The sequence below is a fragment of the Zalophus californianus genome, chromosome X (assembly GCF_009762305.2).
Source record: "Zalophus californianus isolate mZalCal1 chromosome X, mZalCal1.pri.v2, whole genome shotgun sequence".
Lineage (NCBI taxonomy): Eukaryota > Metazoa > Chordata > Mammalia > Carnivora > Otariidae > Zalophus > Zalophus californianus.
This window is the reverse complement of record NC_045612.1, coordinates 113,378,165-113,393,407: the sequence shown is the minus strand read 5'-3', so window position 1 is coordinate 113,393,407 and position 15,243 is coordinate 113,378,165. Positions and strand designations below refer to the sequence as shown.

At 38.9% G+C, this 15,243-nt stretch overlaps 1 protein-coding gene across 8 annotated transcripts in view; it reads right to left on the bottom strand.

Annotated features, from left to right (window-relative positions):
- The window catches only part of BCLAF3 (BCLAF1 and THRAP3 family member 3), a 61,394-nt gene that overhangs the window by 10,186 nt on the left and 35,965 nt on the right, over positions 1–15,243 (bottom strand). For 4 of the 8 annotated variants that reach the window (XR_003522571.1, XM_027607959.1, XM_027607961.1 and 1 more), the window contains exons 11-13: positions 10,365–10,482; positions 7,542–7,637; positions 5,243–5,398 (exon numbers count right to left, since the gene is read on the bottom strand). Coding sequence is in view for 4 of the 8 variants with exons in the window: in XM_027607959.1 (XP_027463760.1) it covers positions 5,243–5,398; positions 7,542–7,637; positions 10,365–10,482 (370 nt within the window). In the remaining 4 variants the exon portion in view is untranslated. Of the gene's footprint in view, positions 1–3,665; positions 3,847–5,242; positions 5,399–7,541; positions 7,638–10,029; positions 10,104–10,364; positions 10,483–15,243 lie in introns of those variants that run through there. The other 4 variants (XR_003522570.1, XR_003522572.1, XR_003522573.1 and 1 more) reach the window with 4 other exon arrangements.

The following is a 15,243-nucleotide window of genomic DNA, read 5'->3' as shown; positions in this document are numbered from 1 at the left end:
ACAATGGAATATGACTCAGCCATCAGAAACGATGAATACCCAACTTTTACATCAACATGGATGGGACTGGAGGAGATTATGCTAAGTGAAGTAAGTCAAGCAGAGAAAACCAATTATCATATGATTTCACTTCTTTGTGGAACATAAGGGATAGCATGGAGGACATTAGGAGAAGGAAGGGAAAATGGAGGGGGGAAATCGGAGGGAGCGATGAACCATGAGAGACTATGGACTCTGAGAAACCATCTGAGAGTGTTAGAGGGGAGGGGGGTGGGGGGATGGGTTAGCCCGGTGACAGGTATTAAGGAGGGCACGTACTGCATGGAGCACTGTGTTATACGAAAACAATGAATTGTGGATGACTACATCAAAAACTAATGATGGTACTATATGGTGACTAACATAATAAAATTTAAAAATAAAAATAAAGCACAGATTCAACAGTTTTTTAGTATATTCACAGAGGTGTGCAACCATTAGTCACTACAACTGGTTTTAGAGTATTTTCTCAGCCACAAAGAATCCCTATACCTTTTAGCAGACACACACACATGCCCCTATTTTCCCGTAACTCCCCAGTCTCTGGCTACCGCTAATCTACTTCCTGTCTCTATGGCTTCATTTATTCTGAGTATCTCATATAGATGGAATCATTTAATATCTGGTCTTTGTGACTGACTTCTGTCACTCAGCATCATGTTTTTAAGGGTCACCCATGCTATAGTTTGTATCGGTGAAAGTCTGATTTTGAACATGCTGAATTTGAGGTGTCTTCAGGACAGCCATGTGAGGCTATCTTGGAGGCAGCTGGAAATCTGGAGCTCTGGAGAATGGTCAGGGCTAAAGAGAAATAGCTAGGACCTTGGGAAGAGGTGAGGGCAATCAAGGCAAGTAGAAGGAATAAACAAAGAGAAGAAAGAATATAATACTAGTGAATGCTTGTATTTTTGAAAAGATACATGAAAGAAGAGAAACCACCAAATAAGACAAAGAAGTCAGAGAGGTAGACAGGAAAACTGGAGGCTCCAGAGGTCAGAAATGTCTGAAGGTGATGATGCCACCCTGGCACACTTCAGCTCCAGGGACAAAGCAGGTGGGTACCAGATTCTTGTTGAGTCACCTGATCTTGGTTCCCATTCTATCTTTGTACTCCACGACTTTCAAGGGTTTTTTCAACCCCAAGCGCCATAGATCCCAGTTTTTAACTTCCTTCTTTAGTGTCTTTACACTCTCTCCTTTCTCCCCTTTGTATCCATGGGCACAGCTCTGGTAGGCACCTTGCTGACAGGTCCCCTGAGGACCGCTAGAGAATCTATGAGGCTAAGGAACTCCAGGTCTCCCTGACTGAACACACAACTGCTAGTATTTTTTCAGAGGCAGTGTTCTCAGAGGTGGCTTCATGAATTTTTACTGTGTTCTTTGTCCTACCCTGGTACATATTCAGACCCTCAAGAGTTTCTGAAAACTTTGTGATGAGAAGAGGATATTTAAGGGGGTCACTTGTGAATGACTGTGAATAAAAGACCAGGCTTATTCCAGGTGGTAACAGACATTCCTCCCACCCCCTCATCTTCTAGCCCAAGCACAGAATTCAAGAGAAAGGTGACACAGTAAAAGGGAATCTGGGTGCCAGAATGGGATTAATAATGACAAGTGCCAAGAAATTAGGAGGAAGAATTTCAGTTTTGTACTTCTTAATACTGCTTGGGAATCCTGCTCCTTTGTAGGCAGCTGGGGAGCCACAAATGCTCTTGTTAAGTAGGACAAGAAGACATATTAGGAGCACATCTAGGATCTCCCCCACCCCTCCGTGAGACCGTTTAGTACTGGAGAGAGGAAGCACATGTCTGATGGCACAGTAACCAGATCATACTACAGATGAGCATCACAAGACTTTCAAGCCATGAATGATCTGCCCAGGCATTTCAACATGGTCAGGGAGTGAGCAGTCCAGACAAGATCAATCTAAACCTTCCTGGCGGACTATGACGCATGTACAGATGTGTAGGTTCATATCTAATGTCAGGCTCAAGCAGCTCCAGGGCACCTAGGTAAATTAATTGGTCATGAATCTTTAATCTAGGTGGTGATCTTTTTTTTTAAAGATTTTATTTATTTTATTATTTGACAGAGAATGACCGAGAGAGCACAAGCAGGGGGAACAGCAGAGGGAGAGGGAGAAGCAGGCTCTCCGCTGATCAGGGAGCCCGACGCAGGGCTCGATCCCAGGACCCTGGGATCATGACCTGAGCCGAAGGTAGACGCTCAACCATCTGAGCCACCCAGGCGCCCCTCTAGGTGGTGATCTAATAACAATAAAAAGAATGAACTCCCTATTAGGGCAAAAAGCCAGACCGGTGCACAGATACTGCCCAGACTGCAGCTTCTCTCCAGGACAGGACCTTCAAAGTTCCCTCCAATGCAGAAGCTTGAGATGCAAACTGATATAAATGGTACCTCATACTCAGTAACTCCATTTGAGCACAAGTGTCCCTAATCTAAGAGAAAGGGGACACAAGCAAGACTGGAAAAAACTGAAGACTCCAAGCCTTCATCTCCTTTCTTTAGGGCATAAAGGATAAGGTGAAATGAATAGGTCTAAGTCATCAGTTTATACACATAGAATAGGGTTTCAGAGTAGCAAAACACTACTGGGACTGTCCAAAGGCCAGATAAGCCTTAAGTACCTTACTTCAGACCTTGGCAGAAACAGAGAACTGCAATGCCTCATTCCTTTCCCTAAAGGCTGGAATGTGTGGAACTCAACCATTAAGTAGAGTGCTAATAGTAGGGTATGTACCTAATTTCATGCCGTACTTGTAGAGCTGGGCCTTGTTCAAACACAAACCTATAAAAAACCTATTTATGCCTTGCTTATACGTACTGACAGTAGCCAGAATGGAAAAGCCCATGTCAATGTAGCTACAATACAAAGACATATGAAGTAGCATCTGGAAGGGTAGGCCTAAGAAAAAAGAGTAGTAGACACTGTTAAAAAGGGCAGTGTCTTGGGACTACTTCTAAAGCACTCAGATGGCAGCAAAAGGCAAAAGGAGGGCAGGCTATGAGCTGCACTGGACCTTAACTGCTACATTTTGGATGTAACTGCTACATTTTGCATGATACAAAAACCAAGGCCCTAAAGACTGGGGATTCATAGCAGCTTGTGGCTCCCTTTGGACACACTTCTTTTTTTTTTTTTTTTTAAGATTTTATTTATTAGAGAGAGAGAACGCATGCAAGCAGGGGGAGGGACAGAGGAAGAGGGAGAGAGAGAAGCCCAAGGAGACTCCACACTGAGCACAGAGCCCAATGGGGGGCTTGATCTCAGGACCCTGAACCAAAATCAAGAGTTGGACACTTAACCAACTGAGCCACCCAGGTGCCCTTCTGGGATGTCCTAAGATGAAGGCCTGATGTCTGGTTTCTATTTACTGTTAAGTGAAGCTGGTGGTCAATGTGGTCTGGAAGGACTGGGTGGTAAGAAATGGGCATGGTGAGGCTAAGAAAAGAATAACTAAATGGCACAAGTTCAATGAGCATATAGAAACTGCAGGCTAAGACAGACAGTCAAGCACTCAGGAACCCCCAGCCATGTAAAAACTGGAGGAAAAATGGAGTCAAAGGAAGATAACACAGAGCAAACAGAAGAGAAACACAAGTACCTGAAACCCAAACTCGCAACTGAGAATAAGGCTTGCCTCTGCCTTCCTCCGTGAGTGGAAATCAATGACTCGCTTCCCTGTGAACAGCCACGCCCGCCAACTGTGATTGGGGACAAATACCTAGAAGATCTGCTGCAGAGAAACTTGCCACACGAGACAGGAAGAAAAGCAGCAACTCAATCTGACGGTAGGGAGGTGTACAAGAGGGGAAAATGTGTCCAATTACATTCACATTTTTAAAGAAGAGATGGCTTTCATAACATCAATAATATCAACAGTAACATACATGGTGAAATTAGAAACTTCGCCTAAAGTATTCAGTTAAAATTGGGGGGCGGGGGGCAGGGTGAGAGAAATTACAGAAGATACAGTTAACTCTAAAACTTAAAAAAAAACAGTTGAGGGGCGCCTGGGTGGCTCAGTCGTTGGGCGTCTGCCTTTGGCTCGAGTCGTGATCCCAGGGTCCTGGGATCGAGCCCTGCATCGGGCTCCCTGCTCCATGGGAAGCCTGCTTCTCCCTCTCCCACTCCCCCTGCTTGTGTTCCTGCTCTCTCTCTCTCTCTCTGTCAAATAAATAAAAAAAAAAAAACTTTATAAAAAAAAAACAGTTGACAATTCCATTCTACTAGTCCATCTTTCGAAAAATAAGTTTTACTAAAATCACTAAGCAAGCTCAGGGTAAAGGTTTCACAGGTATGAATATTTAAGGGAACATTTATAGTTAGAAAATTTATAAAACCACAGTTGGACTATTTGATAGCAACACTGGATACACATACATTTCTCAGAGAAAATATAGCCCCAAATTAACAAAAATGAGTCAGAAAATTGGCAAACATGCCTCACTTAACTGATGTAATGCTATTGTTCTCATTTAAAATATATAGAATGCAATTTTATATCATATTTATGCTGCATTTTCAAATACCAACATGACATTTAAATAAAATCAATCCACAACTAAAAGAGAACAAAATTCAAATTATCAAGAAACTTTTTATTAACATTAAGAATTAGCACATGTGGCAATGGTTGCAAAGCATTATGAATGTAATTACTACCACTGAATTGTATTCTTAAAAATGATTAAAATGGCAAATTTTATGTTATATGTATTTTATCACAATAAAAAGCACATGAATGGGGGAAAAGAAAAATCAGTGTATTTTGCAATTGCGTGCCCTTTTTATACAGTCAGTTCAATATTTTTTGGTACTTAGATAATTCACATTGTATAAGGCTAAAATATACCAGTTAAAAGTCTTTACCTGAATTTCCATTTCAAAGATTAATCATACAACAGACATTCCAAAGTAAAAAGTTCAAACAGCTTGACATATTCATAGTATTTGAGGCACAACAGCAAAAAGCATTTTAACATTAAACAGTCTCACAACTCTATTACCATCACTCCTTGAATTTTTTCTTCAACTATCATGCAATAAGAACATCTGTGAGATTTAGGCTGTAACTTAAGTCAAAATTAAATAAAAAAAAAACACTCGATCTAGTAAAAAGAAATAATTTAGGAGTTCAAAAGTCACTCTACATTTTTAAATGACCATAATGCAACTAACCTTTTTTTTCCTCAGTAATTTTTCTCTGAATTTATTAGTGATAAATCCCCTTGGGCCAGCAAATCGTAAACGCTGATATTTAGCCTGAATGTATAAGCTCTTCTGTACTAGGCCTGATTTATAATGGGGCTGGAATCTGCCACCTCTAAATTTGGTCTGTAAAGAAAAAAACAATTAAGTGTAAAAACTACAGCTTCCAAATCTATTAGTAAAAGAAATGGAAAAACGTCTGGTACTTGGAACCACCCTTGATTCTAGGCACTATATATATTAAAATGGAAGAGGTTAATGATGGTTATAAAGTATGTTTTCTTCAAACTAGGCTCGTAGTTTATTTTATATAATGATTAAAATTTACATAAAAGCAATTTTTTAAGATTTTATTTATTTATTTGAGGGAGAGAGAGAACACGAGTGGAGGGAGGGGCAGAGGGAGAGGGAGAGACACAAGCACACTCCCTGATGAGCAGAGTTCCACGACAAGGGGCTCGATCCCAGGACCCTGGGATCATGACCTGAGCCGAAGGCAGCCGCCTAACCCACTGAGCCACCCAGGCGCCCCTACATAAAAGCAATTTTAAAAACTAAGTTAAAAAAATTTGAAATTCTTTAAATTTATCATGTAAAAACAAATGCAACTTTTAAAACCTTACCTAATGAGCTAAAATTATCCTTCTGATTCATAATGAAATATATCAAATCCCAAATGGGGGGAAGACATTAAGTATCAACATCTATTTAAGAACCAAAAACTCTCTTAATTTCATTCCTGTCAGTTCTTCAAGCCCATCTTTCTTTACCATAAAAATACCATTATAGCAAATATTTTCAAGATAAGAGTTTACACTGAAAAAGACCATTTCTTGGCCCACATACTGCCCAGTATTACAACAGACATAAGAGGACAATGAATATTTGTTTGATTCCCATGTGGGAAATGTACAAATGGTATATTATAATGGAGTAATTATAAAAAACCAAGCATATTCCTCTTTCTAGAATTATTTAACAAATGGGTATGTCATACATAATGAAGCACATTACTTTACTTAAAAAAGCATTTATGCCAGGCCTATTTTCCAGTTATTTTCTTAAGGCTACAAAAAATTCAGGTAAGACAGAATAAGAGTAAGACACTATAGTTTCATTAAAGCTATCTGTGCAAACTTAACGTATCAGAGCTAATCCTGAAATTTACACTGTTCATTTTTACATATCTAATAAAGTAACTACTATCTTGCTTTGAATTAGTCCATTAAAAAGAAAATTTTAATGAAATAGCTCCTTTTCTTAGAAAGGATTATTTCTTCTCCTGATTTTACTATAAATAATTGTGAATTTCTAAACAATCATATAACATTACACAGCTTTAAATGATTGGTCGAAAGGAAAGATTATTGCATATATTTTAAAAAACATTTAAAAATAATTAATATTAAAGAACTTTCCCTTAAGAAGAAAGGGTAACAGGAAATAGGCCTTGTAAGGATCTTAGAAAAATACTACAAACAACTATATCTGACCAATGAGAAGAACAACATGTAGGAAGCACTCATATCAGAAAGCCCAGCTACACTGTCTCTGAGTTACACAGACATCACATTTTCAGTTGATTTTGTGGCTCATTACTCAAGAGATCAAAAGATAGTATAAAACATGTTTATATTCTATGGCCAGTGCTATTTTTGAAAACCTAATGTCACACCTGTTTTCAGGTACATGAAAAACTGGCCATTATCTGCACAATGCCTTCAGGTTGTGTTATTACAAATAAAAAAAGTCTGTCGACATCTAGAATTTATGCCTCTCAACAAGCCAGGTATTAATAGAAGACCACTCAACTACCTCCTAGTCTATGGTTTGGGGATAGATTATACTACTTTTATGCTCATACTAATTTCCTCCTAATGAGCTAACTACTCTATCCAGCCTGCCTGCTACTTTCACAAAAAACCCTAGATTATTTTCCTTTCTTTTGGCGGTATGGGGAAAGAGATAAACCTTGTCTGCCTCCTCATCAAGAGCCACCCCATCTGCATCTGTTTTATATATTTGTGTTTTCCATGTAATCTTTGAAAAAGGGTTCCAATGGTTAAAAAAATATCTGAAACACAAGTCCTGAGGAAAGGGATTATCATTAACCTGATTATAGTTAACTATAAATTTATGTCCACAAATATTAGTTTATAGCTACTATTTGAAATATCACAAAAGCAGCTTTTAATTTACTAACACTTAGAACATTATGTTCAAAGCATAAACCCAAAGCTAGAATTAGATGGAAAATAACACTGAATACCTTAAAAGGTCTTCTAAAGCCTGTTGTGTTTTGATGTCTTTCCTCAACTCCAAAGGGTTTCTGAGTAATGATGTCTTTTCTCTGCATAGTATAATTCTGCATGAAAAAAGTATTAGTATGGATTAATATATTTAAAGTTTATTTTTAAAAGTTCATCTTACCATTTAAAAAATATGAGTTTTGGGCAGAAGACATGAATGGACATTTTTCAAAGAAGACATATAGATGGCCAACAGACACATGGAAAGATGCTCAACATCATTAACTATCAGGGAAATGCAAATTAATACCACAGTGAGATACCACCACACCTGTCAGAATGGCTAGACTCAAAAACACAAGAAATAAGTGTTGGCGAGGATGTGGAGAAAAAGGAACCCTCAGGCACTGTTGGTGGGAATGCAAACTGGGGCAGCCACTGTGGAAAATAGTATGGAGAGTCACCAAAAAATTAAAAATAGAAATACCATATAACCTAGCAATTCCAATACTGGGTATTTACCCAAAGAAAATGAAAATACTAAATCAAAAAGATATATGCACCCCAGTTTACTACAGCATTATTTACAATAGCCAAGACATGGAGGGAACCTAAGTGTCTATCGGTAGACAAATGGATAAAGAAATATGGTATCTATACAATGGAATATTACTTGGCCACAAAAAGGAATGAGATCTTGCCATTTGTGACAGCATGAATAGACCTAGAGGGTGAAATGAAATCAGTCAGAGAAAGACACTAAGTGTGTCTTTCTAAACAAAATCAGTCAGAGAAAGACAAATACCATAAGATTTCACTTATATGTGGAAAAGGAAAAACAAAAAACATGAGTAAACAAACAAAAAGCAGAAAAAGACCCAAAGATACAGAGAACAAACTGATAGTTTCTGGAGGAGAGGGGGTGAGGAGATGGGCAAAATGGGTGAAAGGGTGTGGGAGATATAGGCTTCCAGTTATGAAATGAGTAAGTTGTAGAATGAGTAAGTCACAGAGAGGAAAGGTACAGCACAGGGAATACTGTAAATGGTACTTGTAATAATGTTGTGCGGTGACAGACAGTAGCTACACTTGTGGTGAACATAGAATAACACAAAGCTTTCTTGAATCACTGTGTTGTACACCTGAAACTAATATAACACAGTAGGTCAACCACACTGCAATAAAAAAATTAAAAATTTAAAAAAAAATAAATAACACATTTTAAATGTATAGGATTAAGAACACAAAACAGGTAGCACGTAGCTTAGCTCTAGGAACATACATACATCTTCCTTCACGTAACCTGTGCTAGTTTATGAGGGGCTAGTTTAATTCATGAATGTGAGAAGTATAAAAAAATTCCTCCCGTATAACACAGTGAGTGACTTTTGGAAAATGGACCATACATCCAGTATTTATTCAGGCATCCAGGAAAGAACGGAACTGTTGCTAAAGAGTTCCCACTGCCTAAGAAGAAAACAAATTCTCAACACTGCAGGGGGCAGGTTTTGCTGACTCAGATAACTGATTTGAGGTGAAGCTCCTGCCATGACTAGGAAAGTATCAAAAGTCAGAGTATTAAGACTGTAACTGCAAAGAACAGGAATCCTTTAATGGGAACAGAAAAGATGGGGCCCATTCTGAAGTTCCTTTTTTCCAAAATCAAGTCTTAAACCTATTCATTCCATTTGCTGTACTTCTCACAAATTTTCCTCTTTCATACCTTTATCTCTCTCCACAGTTTGAAAAAAAAAAAGTCATATAAAACCCTTTACATAGCAGTCATCTTCAATTTATACTAAGTCTATAAATTTGACTAAGTGCACAAAGATACATGTAATGAGATGAGACTTTGGGGGACCGTGGTAGGGAAGGGTGTATTTTGCAAGTGAAGGGATGTGAATCACTGGGGCGCAGCGGGAGGACTGTACCAGACAGCTTCTGACCAGGCTCCCAGTGAGCCCCACCCTCCAGTATCCAGGCCCCTTTGTCATCCCCCTTCCCTTGAGCGTGAGCTAGACCTAGTGACTTGCTTCTTACAAGCAGCGTGTGATAGAAGTGATAGAACATCACACTTTGGAGATTAGATTACAAGCAGACTCTGGCTTCCAACTTTCTAGCTGTCACTTGCTTGCTCTTATTCCAAAAGTCAGCTGCCATATTTTAAACTGCCTATGAAAGGGCAGATCTTTAGAGAGAGAAAGTAGATTAGTGGTTAGCTAGGGGTGGGAACAGGAAATAACTAAACAAGCATGAGGGCTATTACTGGCGGTCATAAAAGGTTATAAAACTGGATTACGGTGATGGTTACATATCTTGGTAGATTTATAAAATATCATTAAATTGTATACCTAAAAGGGGTGAAAATTTTATGGTATGTAAATTATATCTTAATAAAGTTGTTCTCAAAAAAAATCTTAAGAGGGGCGCCTGGGTGGCTCAGTCATTAAGCCTTCAGCTCAGGTCATGATCCCAGAGTCCTGGGATCGAGCCATGCATCAGGCTCACCTGCTCGGCAGGAAGCCTGCTTCTCTCTCTTCCACTCCCTCTGCTTGTGTTCCTGCTCTCTGCTATCTCTCTCTCTGTCAAATAAATAAAAAAATCTTTAAAAAAAAATCTTAAGAAAGTAGTACTATAATAAATGAAATAAAATCCTACTAAATCAGAGATATCTATTTCCTCTGTCATAAGTGTAAGACTCAACAGAATATTAACACTGAACAATAGAATCATAACATGTACTTAATCAACAGTTAGAAAAATACTGGCGCTCTCTATACATATAGATATATGTGAGGAGAATGGAGTGTACAAAAATGAAAAATATGGAACTGCAATCTTACCATGTGAGGTTTCTGAATAAATTTTCTAAAATTTGATTTTACAAAACCTGTAGGTTTTTGGAATTCATCAACATGAGTAGTATTCTTCAACCTCGAAAAACTGGAATGCTGATCACTCCTAATAAAATGAAAGAGACAAAGTAAGAATATTTTATTAGTTTACCTTTACCCAACAAGTAAAGAAGAGAAATCAAATTGCCCCCTTCAGAGACAATTAAAGCAGCAAAACAGTAAAAACAAACAACAAACCTCAAAGATCTATCACTACTAAAATTACAAATGAAATGATAGTTATCAGGGCTAAACCTTCATTTTTCAACAAACATTATTTAGCTAAGTTGAGAGTCAGCAATAGGGGGAAACAAGGTTTGGACCAGGATTCTCAATCTGGGGTCCAAGGACAGGTTTCCTGGGGGTTGTAACCCCCTGAAACCATATGTAGAATGTGTGTTCTGAGGGAAAATCATCACTGCTCTTGAGACCTTGGCAGCACGGGGTCGCCCCCCTTGCTGACAGACTCTTATTAATGAAAGCACCAGAGACAAAGAATGTGACTAGCTCAGGTAGTCTCATTAGCAGAGCTGAGCCCTCTGTTTCTGCTGGGCCACAGGAGCGAAGGACAGCTCCCCTCTCCTGTCATCACAATGTCCAGAAGTCACTTCTCTTCCCAGGCAGCCAGACCTGGGAGGGAAGCTCCTTCCTTGGGCTTCTCTTCTGACGGCGGGGCCTCATTTTCACAGCCCTTGGGCAGTCTTCCCCCTGTCACATTCCACATCTCCCCACAATGTTCCTCAGACCCTTCCTGCTCTGTGGTGAACAAACCGCTCACTGCCTCAGCCCGGCCTCAATCCCTTCCACAGGTCCCGTGCTGACATCAGGATAAAATCCACACTCCTCACCATGACCTTCAAGGCCCCTCCTGCTTTGGTCCTTGCTGTCTCACTGGTCGCTTTGTTCCCATCTCCCCCACGTGCACACTGGGCATTAGAAATATTTAGCCCTGCGCAGTTCCCTACACGCACAATCTCTCCTGCTTCCTCAAGTTCGCATGAGCAATCCCTTCTGTTGTAATTTCCTTCCACTTAGATCAACTTTAAGATTTAGCTCCAACTGCACTGTTCCAGGAAGACTTTTCCAGACCCCTCTGAGGTAGACTAGATACCCCTGCTATGTGTGCATGAAGCATTTGGGGGTGTTCACACATATCACTCATGTTTAGTATATGTGCTGCCGAAGCGAGCACTATATCACTCATGTATATAAATGCTGGTGCACCTGCCTGTCTTACCCAGCAAGCTGTGATCCCTTCACAGGAGGCACTGTGGGTGGTTCATTTTGTGGCCCCAGTTTTGACCCCCAAAACTGACCTGGAATAGCTACTCAGGGTATTATGAAATGTTAAAAACTCTCATGTTCTGTCAAAATGCTCATGATATGATAGTAAGTGAGGTGCAAAGCTGTATTTGGAGGATAATTTTTTTAAAAAATTTTTGTGGGGGTGCCTGGCTGGCTCAATTGGTAGAGCAATTGACTTGATCTCGGCGTCATGAGTTTGAGCCCCACATTGGGTGTGGAGCCTACTTTAAAAAAAAAAAAGATTTTTTATTTTTTTTTAAGATTTTATTTATTTATTTGAGAGAGCTAGAGAGTATGAGAGTGGAGTGAGGGGCAGGGGGAGAAGCAGACTCTCTGCTGAGCAGGGAGCCTAATGCAGGACTGGATCCTGGGACTCCAGGATCATGACCTGAGGCAAAGGTAGCCACTTAGCCGACTCAGCCACCCAGGTGCCCCAAGATTTTTTATTTTTAAGTAATCTCTATACCCAATGCGAGGCTCGAACTCACAACCCCGAGACCAAGAGTCACATGCTCTACCAGACTGAGCCAGCCAGGTGCCCCAAGGATAATTTTAATTATTTAAAATATAGAAATGTATTAACAGTGGTCATTTCTGCCTCATGAAATTAAGAATGCCTTCTATTTTTATTTTTATACTATATACTTCCAAATGTTTGCCACTAGCATATACTACTACTTTTATTTTTTTTTTGTATACTACTACTTTTATAAATAAAACCATGGACTTCTAAAAATCCTCTTTACAAAGCATATATCTGATAACAGAGTAATGTCCAGAATATATAAAGAACTCTTTACATCTCAATAATAAAAATATAACAATCTAACTTAAAACATGGGCAAAGGATTTAAATAGGTATTTCTCCAAAGAAGACACACAAAAGATGCTCAACATCATTAGCCATTAGGGAAATGCAAATCAAAACCACGATGAGATAACATTTTATACCTACTAGGATGGCTATGATCAAAAAGATGATGCCACCAGTGTTCCTAACAGCATTATTTACAATAGCCAAAAGATGGAAACAAACTAAATGTCCATCAACAGAAAAATGGACAAATAAATGTGGTATATACAATGGAATATGATTCAGCCTTACGAAGGAGTGAAATTTTTTTAAAAAATGAAATTTGGACACATGATACAACATGGATGAAAAACATTATCTTACGTGAAATAAGTCAGACACAAAAGGACAATTAATGTATGATTCCACGTATATATACGAGGTACCAAGAATAGGCAAATTCACAGAGATAGGAAGGATAGAGGTTATCAGGGGCTGGGAGTAAAGGGGATGGGGAGTTTCTCTTTACATGGTACAGAGTTTTTGTTTGAGAAGATGAAAAAATTCTGGAAGTGGATCGTGTGGATGGTTGCACAACACTGTCAACGTATTTCATGCCAATGCACTGTATACTTAAAAATGGTTAAAATGGTAAAATTTATTATATGTATATTTTGCCACAATAAAAAAATTTAAACCTTTTGATATTTGTGACCAGGCAAAAGAGTGTCCAAGTTAAAGAAACTACTTCCCAGCCTCCCTGCAGCTAGGTATGGCCATGAGACTAAATTTTGACCAATGTTGCTGAAGCTGCATGTATAAATTCCACGAAGTCTTTAAAGACAAGACTAGAATATGGACCTGATGGCCAGGGCACAAACACCCATCCTGGACCATGAGGCAGACACCACGTGCAGAGGTTATCTGAGGAGCAAGATCTAAGGAGGCCGGTTTCCTGATGGGTCCACCCGACCTACCATGCTCTGACTTCCTGACTGTAATCTTTTTCTACATGAGAAAGAAATGATTTTTCTTTTGCTCTTACAGTCCATTCTCTACCCAGCAACAGGGTGAATCTTTTAAAATTTAAATGAGATTATATTCTTGGGTTAGAACCCAAAATGTTTTATAATCTCAGAATAAAATACAAAGTCATCATGTCCTCTAAGGTTCTTTGGCCTCACCTCACTCTCTTCCTTTCCCACTAATAATCTTATTGGTCTGCTTTCTAGTCTTTAAGCAGGAGTAAGCATGATCCTGCCTGAGGGTCTCTGCCTTTGCAGTTCCCTCCCTTAAAATACTATCCCCTAAAAAAACCTTACAGCTAACTCCCTCACTTAATTCACATCCCTGCTCAATTAAAAAAAAATCCTAAGTGCATTCCATAACTACCTAAATAAAATCACACCACACGTTATCACTGTCCTATTAAGCTTCCTCTTCTGCCTTACTTTCACCTCTCACTCACCGACACGTATTTATTTATTTTCTCCTACCATTAAACTGTAAGCTCAACGAGGACAAGGACTTTGTGTATACTTTTTCGCTGTATGTTTTCTATACCCTGTGTAGCTAAAAGGAAAGTCTCTGCAGTCTGATGTCCTCTCAAAGTCTACTGTTTTATTTTGAAGCTGCTTTATCCCCCACACACCATGCCTATATATACAGTACAACACCTTGGTAACACTGTATGGAACTTAGTAAGGGTGGATACGAGAGGGAGAAAGAGTGGGTCAGAAGACATGGAGATATTAGGGTAAGAGATTGGTCAGAAGTGGGGGGAAAAAGAGAGAAGAGGGTCTTTGAGACTAGACAGAATGTCCTAGCATTAGGCTTTCTTGGGAAAGATCACCTTATGCATTAGGGAATAAATACGAATCAAGGCTTAAATGCATTACATTGTAAGTATCCTCTGTCCTATCTACTCCTTTGCAAAGTCTTCATTCAACAGCTCTGAATTGAGCTCAAGGCAGTGGGGATACAATGGTGGGCAAACATACACACAGGGCTTGCATATAACTGCTTGAGGGAAAAAAAGATCACAAAGGTGGGAAATTGCTACATCCTGTGATTTATGATTTCATATTTCTTTTTTTTATTATGTTATGTTAGTCACCATACAGTACATCATTAGTTTTTGATGTAGTGTTCCATGTTTCATTTCTTCTGAATTTCTACAGAAATCTAAATACTGACCTGACTAAACAGGTTTATGCAAAAATAGTAATGAGATCAATTTCACAGACTGAATTTCTAAGACAAAAGGATAAAATCAACAGTTTTTTTTATTTTAAGAAGGAAATCGAATTAGGATAAAGTTAAAGGTTCTAAATGATTTTTTTTCTAAGTCATTTTTTTAAAAAGATGAACAATAGCAAGTACTGGTGAGGATGGGAGGAAACTGCATGTTCGTACACTGCTGATCGGAATGTAAAATGAGGCAGCCACTGTGGAAAACTGTCTGGTAGTTCATCAAGAAGTTAAACACAGAATTATCATAGGACCCAGCAATTCCAACCCTAAGTATATATCCAAGAGAAATGAAAACATATGTCTACACAAAAACTTGCGCATGAATATTCACAGCACCATAATTCACCAAAGCCAAAAAGTGGAAAGAACCCAACTATCCACCAACAAGGGGATAAACAAAATGTGGTTATCCATACAATGGAGTATTATTCAGCCATAAGAGGAATATTCATGCTACAACATGGAGCAATGTTGAAA